Below are 17,041 nucleotides of genomic sequence, written 5' to 3'. Positions count from 1 at the left end.
CCTTGCACACTTCCAGTCATGGATTTAACAATGGTGGAAACTCCCTCCAGAGTTCCGTCATTGAGTGGAGAATTGTGTGTGATTGTAAGGTTGTGATTGTAACTAAGAAAGGAGTAGTACTTTGATCATTCTTCACCATGTCGCCATGGCAGCCAATTATTTGAATACCTGTGTTCTGTTTACACAATAAAAGACAGAACATTTAATTTGAGTAACGGTGTAGTTGGGGCTAAAGCTTAAGAGGGTGTGAACGATGTTGAATGGGTGTAGACAAAGAAGAGCTCTCCAATAGGAACAAGAACATTCCAAGGCCATTTTCTCAAAAGTGAGGTTACAAGTCTATCAACTTTAAAGCAGAATTACTTTCCCATTGTTCCTCAGTTGTAATGTATGATATACCATTTTCTAGCTCTGAGTCTTTACCTTTATCCAATGTAAAAAATAAAAATAAAAAAAAAACAATTTCATAAGACTGAATGGAGCCGGTCGGTCACATATGCAGTGGATTTAGACACAATCTAGTTTAAACTGAACCATTTAGAGGATATAGGCTCAAAAAACATCAACTACCTCGTAATATAGTGTTAATATAGAAAATATAGTAAATCATTTATCAACTACCTCGTAATATAGTGTTAATATAGAAAATATAGTAAATCATTTATCAACTACCTCGTAATATAGTGTTAATATAGAAAATATAGTAAATCATTTATCAACTACCTCGTAATATAGTGTTAATATAGAAAATATAGTAAATCATTTATCAACTACCTCGTAATATAGTGTTAATATAGAAAATATAGTAAATCATTTATCAACTACCTCGTAATATAGTGTTAATATAGAAAATATAGTAAATCATTTATCAACTACCTCGTAATATAGTGTTAATATAGAAAACATAGTAAATCATTTATCAACTACCTCGTAATATAGTGTTAATATAGAAAACATAGTAAATCATTTATCAACTACCTCGTAATATAGTGTTAATATAGAAAACATAGTAAATCATTTATCAACTACCTCGTAATATAGTGTTAATATAGAAAACATAGTAAATCATTTATCAACTACCTCGTAATATAGTGTTAATATAGAAAACATAGTAAATCATTTATCAACTACCTCGTAATATAGTGTTAATATAGAAAACATAGTAAATCATTTATCAACTACCTCGTAATATAGTGTTAATATAGAAAACATAGTAAATCATTTATCAACTACCTCGTAATATAGTGTTAATATAGAAAATATAGTAAATCATTTATCAACTACCTCGTAATATAGTGTTAATATAGAAAACATAGTAAATCATTTATCAAGGTAGTCAAGTCAAACAAATTCTTACCAAGTATATACTTCTTTACTTCGTCTCTGTTCCTCTCCGTCTGTCGACTGGATGCTGTGGTATGAAAATGGTGTAGCACTTCTATAACTCCTCCCCCATGTCTGGCTGGACTGGTTTATCCAGTTATCAGCAGCTTCAATCAGCTACGTGAATCCTTTTTCATGTGTATTTAACAATGGTGGAATCTCCCTTCAGCCAACAACTTTATCAACTTTCAAAGCATAATTACTTTCCCATTGTTCCTCAACTGTAATGAATGATATACCATTTTCTAGCTCTGAGTCTTTACTTTTATCCAATTTAAAAAACACAATTTCATTTTTTGCAACATAAGACTGACTAGTGTAACCAGGAGGTGAGGCCTCATTTAACACAGTAAATTCATCAGGCTTAAGCCAAGTTTCAGTCAGGCCAATCACATCAAGATTATGATCAGTGATTAGTTCATTGACTACAACTGCCTTTGAAGTGAGGGATCTAACATTAAGTAGCCCTATTTTGAGATGTGAGGTATCACGATCTCTTTCAATAATGGCAGGAATGGAGGTCTTTATTCTAGTGAGATTGCTAAGGCGAACACTGCCATGTTTAGTTTTGCCCAACCTAGGTCGAGGCACAGACACAGTCTCAATGGGGATAGCTGAGCTGACTACACTGACTATACTAGTGGCAAACTCCACTAAGCTGGCAGGTTGGCTAACAGCCTGCTGCCTGGCCTGCACCCTATTTCATTGTGGAGCTAGAGGAGTTAGAGCCCTATCTACCAACATAGACAGGGCTCTAACTCCTCTAGCTCCACAATGAAATAGGGTGCAGGCCAGGCAGCAGGCTGAAGAGAGGAGGATGAAGCAAATTTCTGTTTGAAAATGCTAGCCTTTGCTTTCCTAACTGACTGAGTATATTGGTTCCTGACTTCCCTGAAAGTTGCATATCGCGGGGGCTATTCGATGCTAATGCAGAACGCCACAGGATGTTTTTGTGCTGGTCAAGGGCAGTCAAGTTTGGGGTGAACCAAGGGCTATATCTGTTCTTAGTTCTACATTTTTTGAATGGGGCATGCTTATTTAAATGGAGAGGAAAGCACCTTTGAAGAGCAACCAGGCATCCTCTACTGACAGAATGAGGTCAATATCCTTCCAGGATACCCGGGCCAGGTCGATTAGAAAGGCCTGCTTGCTGCAGTGTTTTAGGGAGCGTTTAACAGTGATGAGGGGTGGTCGTTTGACGCAGGCAATGAGGCAGTGATCGCTGAGATCCTGGTTGAAGACAGCAGGCATGTATTTAGATGGCAAGTTGGTCAGGGTGATATCTAAGAGGGTGCCCATGGTTACGGATTTAGGGTTGTACCTGGTAGGTTTCTTGATAATTTGTGTGAGTTTGAGGGCATCTAGCTTAGATTGTAGGATGGCTGGGGTGATAAGCATGTCCCAGTTTATATCACCTAACAGTACGAACTCTGAAGACAGATGGGGGCAATCAATTCACATATGGTGTCCAGGGCACAGCTGGGGGCTAAAGGGGGTCTATAACAAGCGGCAACGGTGAGAGACTTGTTTCTGGAAAGGTGGATTTTTAAAAGTAGAAGCTCGAATTGTTTGGGGACAGACCACAGAACACAGACATTGCCCGATATAGAGTGCTGTCTTACAGACGGTATGTTAAACAGGTGTCCTGACTCTCTGTGGTCATTAAAGATCCAATGGGTTGGGGGCCCCCGGCCACGACCGCTTATGCCTGAAACAGGCTCTGTGAATAAGCTATGTCAATAATGAATGTTTCACCTTTGGTCTGATTCTGCACAGTGATGTTGATGTTTCTTACTATGTAGTTGTTGATCACTGGGGCAATTATAATGCTTCATTCCTGAGCTGTGACTGTAGACTGGTGACTGGAGGCTGAGCTGTTCACACAGACAGAGAGTTAGAGGCAACACTGGTTACACCGCCCCCTTTGTCCTCTTCCTGGTACTACAACATGGAGAGAACTCAGACATTAAGCATTTCAGGGAAATCGGTCTCACCTTTGGTCACAGGACTTGACACTGTTGACATTGACTCCTTCCTTCAGTGTCCTCGTCTCGTCTCGTCTCGTCTCGTCTCTTCTCTTCTCTTCTCCTCTCTTCCTTTTGGAACACATGTTCTCCATCTTTTTGTCTCTATAGTCTCAATCTATGGAACATGAGTGAACGCATGAAAACACTTTTACATTTTTGATTCCACAGAATTCATGCCAAATGTGTCCTAAACTAATCTCACAATGTTATATATCATCTATGATATTTATATCTATATGTTATATATAATCTATGATATTTATATCTACATGTTATATATAATCTATGATATTTATATCTACATGTTATATATAATCTATGATATTTATATCTACATGTTATATATAATCTATGATATTTATATCTACATGTTATATATAATCTATGATATTTATATCTACATGTTATATATAATCTATGATATTTATATCTACATGTTATATATAATCTATGATATTTATATCTACATGTTATATATAATCTATGATATTTATATCATATAACTATTGAGGGAAGATCTGTACCCTTCTGGTAGTAGAAGTTTACTCTTCTCAGTAGCATGGAGTCTCTGTGAAGTCAGCAACTACACCTTCATGTGACCTGTACTTTACTATAGTATCACAAGACTCACTCTATGGCCACAATCTCTCTCTCACCCTCCCTCTCTCTCACCCTCCCTCTCTCACCCCCTCTCTCTCACCCTCCCTCTCTCTCTCACCCTCCCTCTCTCTCACACCCTCCCTCTCTCTCACCCTCCCCCTCTCACACCCTCCCTCTCACCCTCCCTCTCTCACCCACCCCTATATTATATAGTATGTGTTGTGGACTTTAGATGTTGCTCTCCGGTTTTAACTGTGATGAAACACAACGTATGAATGTTCTGCTTTACTCTGTTGTATGTAGCCTCGGCTCCTATTTTCCTGATCATGTTTTTTGTTTTAATCACTGCACGCACGCACGCACACGCACGCACGTGTGTGTGTTATATCACAATCCTCTACCCTTTTCCCCAAGTATGGACTTGCCTTGCACACTTCCAGTCATGGATTTAACAATGGTGGAAACTCCCTCCAGAGTTCCATCATTGAGTGGAGAATTGTGTGTAATTGTTAAGGTTGTGATTGTAACTAAGAAAGGAGTAGTACTTTGATCATTATTAACCATGTTGCCATGGCAGCCAGTGATTTTAATGTTGTGTAGTTGTTATTTTATTGTAAAGGACCAGGACCTGGAGTCGTATCCACAAAACACCTCAGAGTAGGAGTGCTGATCCAGGATCTATCCCTATAATCTGATTCATTATGACCTAACAGGCAAAACTGATTCTAGATCAGAACTCCTACTCTGAGACAGTTTGTGGTACGGTCCAGGATGAATATGGTCCTGATTGGACTGCTGTTGCCCCTTACAGACAAACACACAGACTGCTGTATAGCCTATGGAAGCACAAGTGACAGACACACAGACTGCTGTATAGCCTATGGAAGCACAAGTGACAGACACACAGACTGCTGTATAGCCTATGGAAGCACAAGTGACAGACACACAGACTGCTGTATAGCCTATGGAAGCACAAGTGACAAAAAAACGTAACGCAAAGGTCTTCAAAAACATGCATCTGGCAGAAGTGAATTCATCGACATATATACTATTTTAACACAGAGACCGTTGCATACGGTGCTTTCAAGATAACGGGGAACTCTGGAACGAGGTCAGATCACGACGTCAGTGTTCTTCAGGTGGTAAAGTCACAGCTCTAGAAAGATGTTTCCCACCTGGAATTCAGAGTTCCATGACCGTTCAAAAATATTTTTCCCAGTCGGAGCTCGTTTTATTTTGAGTTCCTATTTGTTTTGAAAGTGGCATTAGCCTAAGAAAGTGACACGTAAGTTTCCATGAAGTGGCCTTGTATTTAAAAAAAAAAAAAACTTTTGTAGACTTTTTGAAAGATATCCAACGGGCAAAAACGTAAAGCAATGGTATTCAGCCAAAACCTCAAAAGGCATCTGGCAGAAGTAAATTAATTGACAAACACGAATATAATTAGATATTTAAAAACAAAATAACCAAGTTTTCACGAATTGGATGATATAATTGTCTAGCCCATAACAAAAGATTAGGGGACATGACCCTGAAGTTAGACGTAGGATGATGTCACTTTAACAGGGTATTACCAAGAAGGCATCATCATCATCATCAGTATTCATTGTTAGGTGTGTCCATCAGCTGCTCCGTACTCGGGACACGATTCAGTCCAAGGAGTGTTATAGAGCAGTGGGAAGGTCATTTACAGAGATTGCATTCATTGAGTGATAGAGAGAGATGAAGGGAGAGAAAGAGAGATGAGGAGAGAGAAAGCGAGAGAGGAGAGAGAGATGAGGGGATAAATAGAGATAGAGAGGAGAAAGAAGAGGGGGGGATGAACAGGAACAAAAATACTTGGACAAAAAGACCAGCCACCACACCACACCTCAGTCCCTTTATCTCTTTATTATTCCGTATCACATCTTTATACATACTTCTTCACAATACTGTTCTATTCTACCATCCCTTGTTCACCCAGTGATTCATTCCTTTGTTAATGTATCATGTCATTCATCTGTTCATTCAATAGGAAAGCCACAGGTAAGAGGCACTTAGAAAAATAGAAAAAGTCGTTTTTTAAAAAAACAATACAAAGAGTCTGAAACGGCATCCTATTCCCTTTGTGGTGCACTACCCCCTCTGTCTGGTTTCTGATTGGTCCATTCAGGAAGCAGGTCCATTTTGATTGGTCCATTCATGAAGCAGGTCTATTTTGATTGGTCCATTTTGATTGGTCCATTCAGGAAGCAGGTCTATTTTGATTGGTCTATTCAGGAAGCAGAGGCAAGATTGACAGCAAGCTACCATTTACAATAGACTGGGCTAAAAGCCGGGATTTAATTAAAGAAGCGATAAGCAAACAACACTCTCTACAATGATCATTTTAAAGGGAATTTCCTAGATGTTTGCAGAGATTGCATTTGTGGTAAACACTGCGGATGTCATAAATGACCTTTTAAAAGTCAAGTGCAGTGAGCTCATCGACAAAGCATCTTTGATTGAATCCTGGCCCTTATCTAACAACTATCTACTACTAATTTGGTCCTTTGAACATCGATAACTGACGAGACACCAGGTATCTATATTGACTACAGGGTTGGTGCCAATTCCAGTCAATTCAGAGAGAAAACCAAATTCCAATTCCAAATGTTCCTCATTAAAGAGCATTGAAGAGGATTGGAACTTTCTGAATTTACTGAAATTGAAACGGAATGGACACCAACCCTGACCGGTTACCACTGTTCTTTGAGTGAACTGTGAGGGCAGTTGTAGCTAACTAGTTTCCATTGAAATCAAGTCATTTTATAGCATAATTAGCATTTCATCAAAATGAATTTCAAAAAAGCTGCGAGCTAGAAAAGACTTACTATAATACTCCTGCATAGATATCGAAGTGCATATTGAAGATTAGATCTAAAAATACAACTGTACATATAATCCAGTAAGGATAGAAACATTTAAAACAGTATAAAGAAATAAGTATTTTGTTATTAATTATGGAGTGTATTTGTTATAAAAAAAAGAAGATTTGAATAAGTGCTTCCATGTGAAGAAGTATTCTAGGTATTCACAAAAACCTGTTTGATTTGAAATTCTGTCTGATCCCCTGGTTTGAACTGTAGGTTTCATTTTTTCTCTCTCTCTCAATCCTTTAAAAAAATTGAAGGTATTAAACAGCTAAAAAAAAAACAATGTGATCAAAAGTACATAGTGTTGCTTAAATGAAAAATAGTAAATAAGAGTAAATAATAATGTAAATAATACATGAAATAACAATAATAGGACAATATGAATATTGAGAGAGAATACATGAAAGACAGTCTTGAATCATGTTAGGGAATAAAACATCAACGTTACGCAAAGTGTTTCTTTGTAGTCAAAGGACATTAGGAGTGGTAATTGTTCATTTTGTCTGTCTGTCTGTCTCTGTCTCTGTGTCTGTCTGTCTGTCGCTGTCTGTCTGTCTGTCGCTGTCTGTCTGTCTGTCTGTCGCTGTCTGTCTGTCTGTCTGTCTGTCTGTCTGTCTGTCTGTCGCTGTCTGTCTGTCTGTCTGTCTCTGTCTGTCTGTCTCTGTCTGTCTGTCTGTCTGTCTGTCTCTGTCTGTCTGTCTCTGTCTGTCTCTGTCTGTCTCTGTCTGTCTGTGTGTGTCTGTCTCTGTCTGTCTCTGTCTGTCTCTGTCTGTCTGTCTGTCTGTCTGTCTGTCTGTCTGTCTCTGTCTGTCTGTCTGTCTAGTCCAGCAGTGAAGGCTCTGAAGGGCGTATGATGGTGGGACGGCCTGGGGCCGCTGGGGGTCTTCTGTTATAGAGGAGGACAGAGGAGGGGAGGGAAGCGGAGAGGGATGGAGAGAGAGGGAAGGTGGGATGGGGAAGGAGGGAGGGATGGATAGGGTGAAGGAGGAAGAGATGGAGGGAAGGTGGAGGGAGAGGGAGGGAGTGAGAGGAGTGCAGGAGGAAGGAAGGCAGGAGAGAGGGGGAGGGAGGAGAGAAGAGAAAAACATATGTATCATTCCCACAAGCCACGATACACCAAACCTCCCACAACTACCACCATCACTACCACCAAACCCCTCACCACCATCACTACCACCACAACCGCTACCAACACAACCATCACCAAACCCCCACCACCAACACCATCACTACCACAACCACTACCACCACCATCACAACCACTACTACTACCACCACAACCACAACCATCACTACCACAACCACTACCACCATCACTACCAACACTACCACAACCACTACCATCACTACCACAACCACCACCATCACTACCACCACCACTATACCCCCCCCCCCCCACCACAACTACTACCACCACAACCACCACCATCACAACCACCACAACCACTACTACCACTACCACCACAACCACTACCATCACCACCCAACCATCACTACCACTACAACCACTACCATCACTACCATCACTACTACTACCACCACAACCACTACTACTACCGCCACCAAAACCACCACAACCACTAACACCACAACCACTACCACCACCACAACCACCAAACCCCCCACCACATCCACTAACACCCCCACTACTACCACTACCAGCACCACAACTACTACCACCACCCCTCTGAATGAATCATTACCAATAAAAGGGACCTATTGTGACCCAATAGACCGTGCTAGCAGTTCCAGCCTCCATTCCTCCAGAGGTAAGTGGGGTGTGCACACTCGCCTGCACAGGAGCAGAGCTCTTACCTGGGTATGCCGGGGGGCAGTGCTGGGGGTACCCTGGCTGGGCGAGATGGGATCAGGGGGACATTGGCGACAGGGTCCGCTGCACTGTAGGTGTTGACTGGTGGGGGTCCAGGTCGAGAGGGGATAAGGGGCGCCCCGAAAGCTGGGTTTTGGGGACTGGAGGGAGGAGGAGCGGCGGTGGGGCCTCTTGCTACCGGGGGGCGACTAGGAGGGGGGACAGCGGCCGGGGCTGGTCTGGCCTGAGGAGGGGGGCTGGGGGAGGGAGGAGGAGGGAGGGGAGAGGAGGAATGAGATAGAGATAGAGGGGGGGAGAGAGAGACAGAGGGGGGAGAGAGAGAGGGGGAGAGAAACAGAGAGGGGGGAGAGAAACAGAGAGGGGGGAGAGAGAGACAGAGAGGGGGGAGAGAGAGAGAGGCGGGAGACAGAGAGGGGGCAGAGAGAAAGACAGAGAGGGGGGAGAGATATAGAGAGATAGAGGGGGAAGAGAGAGGAAGAAAAAGGGGAAATAAATATATTTATATTCACAGTTTCACATCCAAATGTACATTAACCCACACGTGAGAGCCTAGTGTGTGTTTGCACATGCGAACTACGTGTGTACGTGTGTGTGTACAGTACATGTGTGTGTGTACATGCGTATCTCTCTCTGTTACCTGGGTTCCTTGGTCCTCCAGGTGTCGTCTACAGGTGGAGGTACAGGAGCTGACACTGTGGTTGTACTGATGTCTCCTATGATCAGCAGGGCTTCTTTCAGAGCATGGTACATCCTCAACATCTCATCTCTCCTCTGAGCCTGGTCAGCTGACTCCTCCATCAGACTGCCCTGGTCCCCACAGGAATACAGGTAGGCTAACAACTCAGAATGGATGAAGTCTTTAGCCTAGAGAAGGAGAGGGGGATGGGGGAGGGAGAGAGGAGGAGAGAATTAGTACATCAAACTCCACAGTTCCCCACAGGAATACAGGTAGAAGTCTTTATCCTAGAGAAGGAGAGAGAGAGGGGGAGGGGAGAGAGAGAGGGGGAGGGGGGAGGAGAGGGGGAACGAGGGTAGTGAGAGAGAGACAAGGGAGGAGAGAAGGGGGGGAGAGAGAACATAAGACATGAGGTCTCAGACTTGTTGACAAATGTGTGTGGTTCTGGTGTGTACGTGTGTGTTCACACTTCCACGTCGTCTCCATGCTGCCGTGCTATTTGTTGCTACTTGGCTACCTGCCAAACTTTTTTTCCGCTAATAACCGTTTAATCAAACTCTGTACTTAACAAGTTTACCAACGTCCACACTCAACTTTTCATTCAAATTTTTCACCCCGGGCTCTTTATCTGGGCATGGATCTGCAGGACCGCCACCAGCCGAAAAAGCTGAGTAACATTATGCCTTGTCACTGCAGTCGCTGTACTCCTAATATACAGGAGAACTATCGCCTTATGGTGGGATAGCCGTGCTGCAAGCCCAGCTTCAGAAGCAATCGTTAGGCAAGGGTCATTTCAGTGTAGGAAAGGATGAAACAGCGTCTGTGCCACCAGTAAGTAGAGATAGTAGTATAATCCCATCGCACAGTCCCCGCAGCCGGACAATTTTCTCATGGCTTCTGGAAGGAAATGCTGTCGACATGCTCAACCGGTGACGCTCATTCAGTCGACAAATACTTTCAACCGGTTTTCCCCATTAAGCAACGAGTCAGAGCCCGAGCTTTCTCAGGTCTCTCCTCCACCCATCACGGGGTCTGAGCCACCGAAGGCTCCCACCATTAGCTCTGACAAATTGAAACCCCTACTCATTGGCGACTCCATTACGCGCAGTATTAGACTTAAAAAGAATCAACCAGCGATCATACACGGTTTACCAGGGGGCAGGGCTACCGACGTAAAGGCTAATCTGAAGATGGTGCTGGCTAAGGCTAAAACTGGTGAGTATAGGGATATTGTTATCCATGTCGGCACCAACGATGTTAGGATGAAACAGTCAGAGGTCACCAAGTGCAACATAGCTTTAATAACATGTAACTTAGCTAGAAAGATGTGTTGGCATCGAGTAATTAATTCAGTTAGTTCTAAATACAGCTGCTAGAATCTTGACTAGAACCAAAAATATGACCATATTACTCCAGTGCCTCCTGTTAAGGCTAGGGCTGATTTCAAGGTATTACTGCTACCTACAAACCTACAAAGCCTTACATGGACTTGTTCTGACCCATCTGGAAGGAATGCCAGCAGCATACCACCCTGCATACCACTGCTGGCTTGCTTCTGAAGCTAAGCAGGGTTGGTCCTGGTCAGTCCCTGGATGGGAGACCAGATGCTGCTGGAAGTGGTGTTGGAGGGCCAGTAGGAGGCACTCTTTCCTCTGGTCTAAAAAATATCCCAATGCCCCAGGGCAGTGATTGGGGACACTTCCCTGTGTAGGGTGCCGTCTTTCGGATGGGACGTTAAACGGGTGTCCTGACTCTCTGAGGTCATTAAAGATCCCATGGCACTTATCGTAAGAGTAGGGGTGTTAACCACGGTGTCCTGGCTAAATTCCCAATCTGGCCCTCAAACCATCATGGTCACCTAATAATCCCCAGTTTACAATTGGCTCATTCATCCCCCTCCTCTCCCCTGTAACTATTCCCCAGGTCGTTGCTGCAAATGAGAACGTGTTCTCAGTCAACTTACCTGGTAAAATAACGGTAAAATAAATAAATAAATAAATAAAAAATCTCTCTGATTAGGTCCTGCCATACATACAGTTGAAGTCAGAAGTTTGCATACACAAAAGTTGGAGTCATTAAAACCAGTTTTTCAACCACTCCACAAATTTCTTGTTAACAAACTATAGTTTTGGCAAGTCGGTTAGGACATCTACTTTGTGCATGCCACAAGTCATTTTTCCAACAATTGTTTACAGACAGATTATTTCACTTATAATTCACTGTATCACAATTCAGGTGGGTCAGAAGTTTACATACACTAAGTTGACTGTGCCTTTAAACAGCTTGGAAAATTCCAGAAAATTATGTCATGGCTTTAGAAGCTTCTGATAGACTAATTGACATCATTTGAGTCAATTGGAGGTGTACCTGTGGATGTTTTTCAAGGCCTACCTTCAAGCTCAGTGCCTCTTTGCTTGACATCATGGGAAAATCAAAAGAAGTCAGCCAAAACCTCAGAAAAAAAGACCTGTAGACCTCCACAAGTCTGGTTCATCCTTGGGAGCAATTTCCAAATGCCTGAAGGTACTACGTTCATCTCTACAAACAATAGTACGTAAGTATAAACACCATGGAACCATGCAGCCGTCATACCGCTCAGGAAGGAGACGCGTTCTGTCTCCTAGAGATGAACGTACTTTGGTGCGAAATGCGCAAATCAATCCCAGAACAACAGCAAAGGACCTTGTGAAGATGCTGGAGGAAACAGGCACAAAGGTATCTATATCCACAGTAAAATGACTTAACCTGAAAGGCCGCTCAGCAAGGAAGAAGCCACTGCTCCAAAACCGCCATAAAAAAGACAGACTACGGTTTGCACATGGGGACAAAGATCGTACTTTTTGCAGAAATGTCCTCTGGTCTGATGAAACAAAAATAGAACTGTTTGGCCATAATGACCATCGTTATGTTTGGAGGAAAAAGAGGGAGATTTGCAAGCCGAAGAACACCATCCCAACTGTGAAGCATGGGGGGTGGCAGCATCATGTTGTGGGGGTGCTTTGCTGCAGGAAGGACTGGTTCACTTCACAAAATAGATGGCATCTTGAGGAAGTAAAATTATGTGGATATATTGAAGCAACATCTTAAGACATCAGTCAGGAAGTTAAAGCTTGGTCGCAAATTGGTCTTCCAAATGGGCAATGACCCCAAGCATACTTCCAAAGTTGTGCCAAAATGGCTTAAGGACAACAAAGTCAAGGTATTGGAGTGGCCATCACAAAGCCCTGACCTCAATCCTATAGAACATTTGTGGGCAGAACTGAAAAAGCGTGTGCGAGCAAGGAGGCCTACAAACCTGACTCAGTTACACCAGCTCTGTCAGGAGGAATGGGCCAAAATTCACCCGACTTATTATGGGAAGCTTGTGGAAGGCTACCCGAAATGTTTGACACAAGTTAAACAATTTACAGGCAATGCTACCAAATACTAATTGAGTGTATGTAAACTTCTGACCCACTGGGAATGTGATGAAAGAAATAAAAGCTGAAATAAATCATTCTCTCTACTATTATTCTGACATTTCACATTCTTAAAATGAAGTGGTGATCCTAACTGACCTAAAACAGGGAAGTTTTACCAGAGTTAAATGTCAGGAATTGTGAAAAACTGAGTTTAAATGTATTTGGCTAAGGTGTATGTAAACTTCCGACTTCAACTGTACCTACATGTACGCTACGATCACTAGATGCAGGCCTCCTTACTGTCCCTAGAATTTGTAAGCAAAAAGCTGGAGGCAGGACTTTCTCTTATAGAGATACATTTTTATGGAATAGTCTGCCGATCCACGTGAGAGACGCAGACTCAGTCTCAACCTTTAAATCTTTCTCCTCAGTAGGTCCTATGATTGAGTGTAGTCTGGCCCAGGGGTGCGAAGGTGAACGACAAGGCGTGACGAACCATCCTTGTTGTCTCTGCCTGGCCGGCTCCGTTCACTCTACTGAGATTCTCTACCTGGCTTGCTAGTACTCTCCCACGCCGTCCCTACAAGGGGTGAATCACATCGTGTAAGGCTAAACTCAACTTGAGTGGGTTGAGTCACTGACGTGATCTTCCTGTCTGGTTTTGCGCCCCCTCGGGCTCGTGCGGTGGAGGAAATCTTTGTGGGCTATACACCACCTTGTCTCAGGGTAGTAAGTTGGTGGTCTGTTGATATCTCTGTGGTGGTGTCGGGGCTGTGCCTTGGCAAAGTCGGTGGGGTTATGTCCTGCCTGGTTGGCCCTGTCCGGGGGTACCGTAGGACGGGGCCACAGTGTCCCCCGACCACCCCCCCCAGTGTCAGACTCCAGTATCTATGCTGCAATAGTCTATGTGCCAGGGGGGCTAGGGTCAGTCTGTTATATCTGGTGTAATTCTCCTGTTATATCTGGTATAATTATCCTGTTACATCTGGTATAATTCTCCTGTCTTTTCTGGTGTCGTGTGTAATCGTAAGTATGCTCCCTGTAATTCACCCATTTCTCTCTCACCATCTCAGGGTCTGAAGGTACACTTTATTCTCTCCCTCTCTCTCTCCCTCTGTCCCTCTCTCCCTCTCTCTCTCCCCATCTCTCTCTCTCCCCATCTCTCCCCCTAGCCACGTGCTTCTACATCTGCATTGCTTGCTGTTTGGGGTTTTAGGCTGGGTTTCTGTATAGCACTTTGTGACATCTGCTGATGTAAAAAGGGCTTTATAAATACTTTTATACATTTATAGATTGGTGTGTGTTTAGGTGCTCTGTTGTATGTGTATGCATGTGTGCTCTGGTGTACTCCAGTATGTGTGTGTGTGTGTGTGTGTGTGCGCGTGTGCTGTGGTGTGCTCCAGTGTGTGTGTGTGTGTGCGTGCGGTGTCCACTCACGCTGTTGATCATGAGGTGCATGATGGTCTTGGGCATTAGATCCCTGATGGACTTGTTGACGATGCCGATGTAGGAATCCACTAGATTCCTTATGGTCTCAACCTGCCTCTCCAGCTGGGGATCCATAGAGAAGGATTCTGCTGGTCCTGTGTCCTCACTGTCAACCTGGGAGATAGGGGAGGAGGGGAAAGAGAGGGGGGGGGGGAAGAGAGGGAAGGATGGATGGATGGAGGGAGGGAGGGATGGATGGATGGGATGAGGGATGGAGGGAGGGAGAGAGAGCGAAGGGGGGAGAGAGAGCGAGGGGGGGAGGAAGGAGGGAGAGAGAGATGCATCAGACACATTAAGAAGGATTCTTCTGGTCCTGTGCCTTCACTGTCAACCTGGGGAAGGGGGAGGAGGAGAGTGTACGTGTGTGTACATGCTTGCGTGTACATGTATCCATCCGTGTGTGTGCGTGTACCTCCGTGTGTGTTACCCAGTGTAAGGTCTGGAGTGTGACGTCACGATCTCTGCTGGTCGGGTCCTGTGTAGCAACCTAGCAGTGACAAACGTCCTGGTCTGCCCTAGAAAGCCTCTGTAAATTACGGTCGCCGGAATGGCCAAACCAATTATTTTTTATACGAACGTTTTGGGCTCGATGTGTTTATTATGATCAAGTTCGAACCTCACTATGAATTATTTTAAAGTTCTCTATCAATGAAGATATCAAGATGTTTAATTAAATACTGATCCATTCTGACTTCTAGATATGTAATTAAATACTGATCCATTCTGACTACTAGATATGTAATTAAATACTGATCCATTCTGACTACTAGATATGTAATTAAATACTGATCCATTCTGACTACTAGATATGTAATTAAATTCTGATCCATTCTGACTACTAGATATGTAATTAAATACTGATCCATTCTGACTACTAGATATGTAATTAAATACTGATCCATTCTGACTACTAGATATGTAATTAAATTCTGATCCATTCTGACTTCTAGATATGTCATTAAATACTGATCCATTCTGACTACTAGATATGTAATTAAATTCTGATCCATTCTGAATACTAGATATGTAATTAAATTCTGATCCATTCTGACTACATTTGTCGTCACACAGGACCATGTGCTGAAATAGACCAATCACGGGCCGGCCGGCAGGCTACGAGGACCCTCTCAGGCAGCATGAAAACGACTACATCGACCATGATCCTTTGCTATTTTAGGCTCAGGGTTAGGGTTAGAGGTTACAGTTAGGTTTAGGATTTAGGGTTAGGTATAGTTTTCGGGTTAGGGGTTAAATTTAAGTTTAGGTTTATGGTTAAGGTTAGGGTTATATTTAGGGTTAGGGGTTTGAGAAAATAGGATTTTGGATGGGAATCAATTATTTGGTCCCCACAAGTATAGCAATATAAAAGTGTGTGTTTTACCTGGTCTTTCTCAGGGTCAGGGTGTGTTTTACCTGGTCTTTCTCAGGGTTAGGGTGTGTTTTACCTGGTCTTTCTCAGGGTTAGGGTGTGTTTTACCTGGTCTTTCTCAGGGTCAGGGTGTGTTTTACCTGGTCTTTCTCAGGGTCAGGGTGTGTTTTACCTGGTCTTTCTCAGGGTCAGGGTGTGTTTTACCTGGTCTTTCTCAGGGTCAGGGTGTGTTTTACCTGGTCTTTCTCAGGGTCAGGGTGTGTTTTACCTGGTCTTTCTCAGGGTCAGGGTGTGTTTTACCTGGTCTTTCTCAGGGTAAACTCCAGCTCTGAGGAAAGAAGCCTTCCAGCTGTCGACATCCTCCTGTGTGTCACAGGCCAGCTCTATCTGACGTAGGTCCTTATACACGTTCCTGGAACACACACACACACACACACACACACACACACACACACACACACACACACACACACACACACACACACACACACACACACACACACACACACACACACACACACACACTTAGTTATTGACAAAGTACACACACAGTATTTCTAAATGTTACATACACTGTTTACAGATACACACACACACCTGGACTCGGTGTTGAAGATGGCGAATGTGTGTTTTGTGGACATGAAACCTTTCTCCACGTCTCTCAGCTTCAGATTATCTAGAGGCAGCATGTACTTCTTCTCTTTCTCCTGGAAACACACACAGTTAGACACACACACACACACACACACACACACACACACACACACACACACACACACACACACACACACACACACACACAGTTAGACACACACACACACACACACAGTTATACACACACAGCATGTACTTTTCTTTCTCCTGGAAACACACACAGTTAGACACACACACAGTTAGACATACATACACACACCACACACAGTTATACACACACACAGTTACACACACACACACACCACACACACAGTTATACACAGACACAACACACACACACACACATAGTTATAAACACACACATACATACATACATTACATACACACACCCACACACAAACACACATAAAAAGAGGACATCATCTGTTTCAGTAGCTATCTAGTTAGTTAGCTAACTGTCTAGGTGACATCATCTGTTTCAGTAGCTATCTAGTTAGTTAGCTAACTGTCTAGGTGACATCATCTGTTTCAATAGCTATCTAGTTAGTTAGCTAACTGTCTAGGTGACATCATCTGTTTCAGTAGCTATCTAGTTAGTTAGCTAACTGTCTAGGTGACATCATCTGTTTCAATAGCTATCTAGTTAGTTAGCTAACTGTCTAGGTGACATCATCTGTTTCAGTAGATATCTAGTTAGTTAGCTAGATATCTAGGTGAC

At 43.2% G+C, this 17,041-nt stretch overlaps 1 protein-coding gene across 2 annotated transcripts in view; it reads right to left on the bottom strand.

The window, feature by feature from the left end:
* Positions 1-5,881: 5,881 nt before the first annotated feature.
* The window catches only part of LOC129846608 (dynamin-2-like), a 44,816-nt gene continuing 33,656 nt past the window's right edge, over positions 5,882-17,041 (bottom strand). For both annotated transcript variants that reach the window (XM_055914559.1, XM_055914560.1), the window contains exons 16-21: positions 16,267-16,376; positions 15,970-16,081; positions 14,250-14,414; positions 9,373-9,599; positions 8,720-8,971; positions 5,882-7,790 (exon numbers count right to left, since the gene is read on the bottom strand). In XM_055914559.1, the coding sequence (XP_055770534.1) occupies positions 7,724-7,790; positions 8,720-8,971; positions 9,373-9,599; positions 14,250-14,414; positions 15,970-16,081; positions 16,267-16,376 (933 nt within the window). In that variant the 3' untranslated portion in view covers positions 5,882-7,723. The remainder of the gene's footprint in view (positions 7,791-8,719; positions 8,972-9,372; positions 9,600-14,249; positions 14,415-15,969; positions 16,082-16,266; positions 16,377-17,041) is intronic.

This window comes from Salvelinus fontinalis, unplaced genomic scaffold (assembly GCF_029448725.1).
Source record: "Salvelinus fontinalis isolate EN_2023a unplaced genomic scaffold, ASM2944872v1 scaffold_0599, whole genome shotgun sequence".
NCBI classification, from domain to species: Eukaryota; Metazoa; Chordata; class Actinopteri; order Salmoniformes; family Salmonidae; genus Salvelinus; species Salvelinus fontinalis.
Note: the sequence above shows the minus strand (reverse complement) of the source record. Positions and strands in the feature narration are given on the sequence as shown.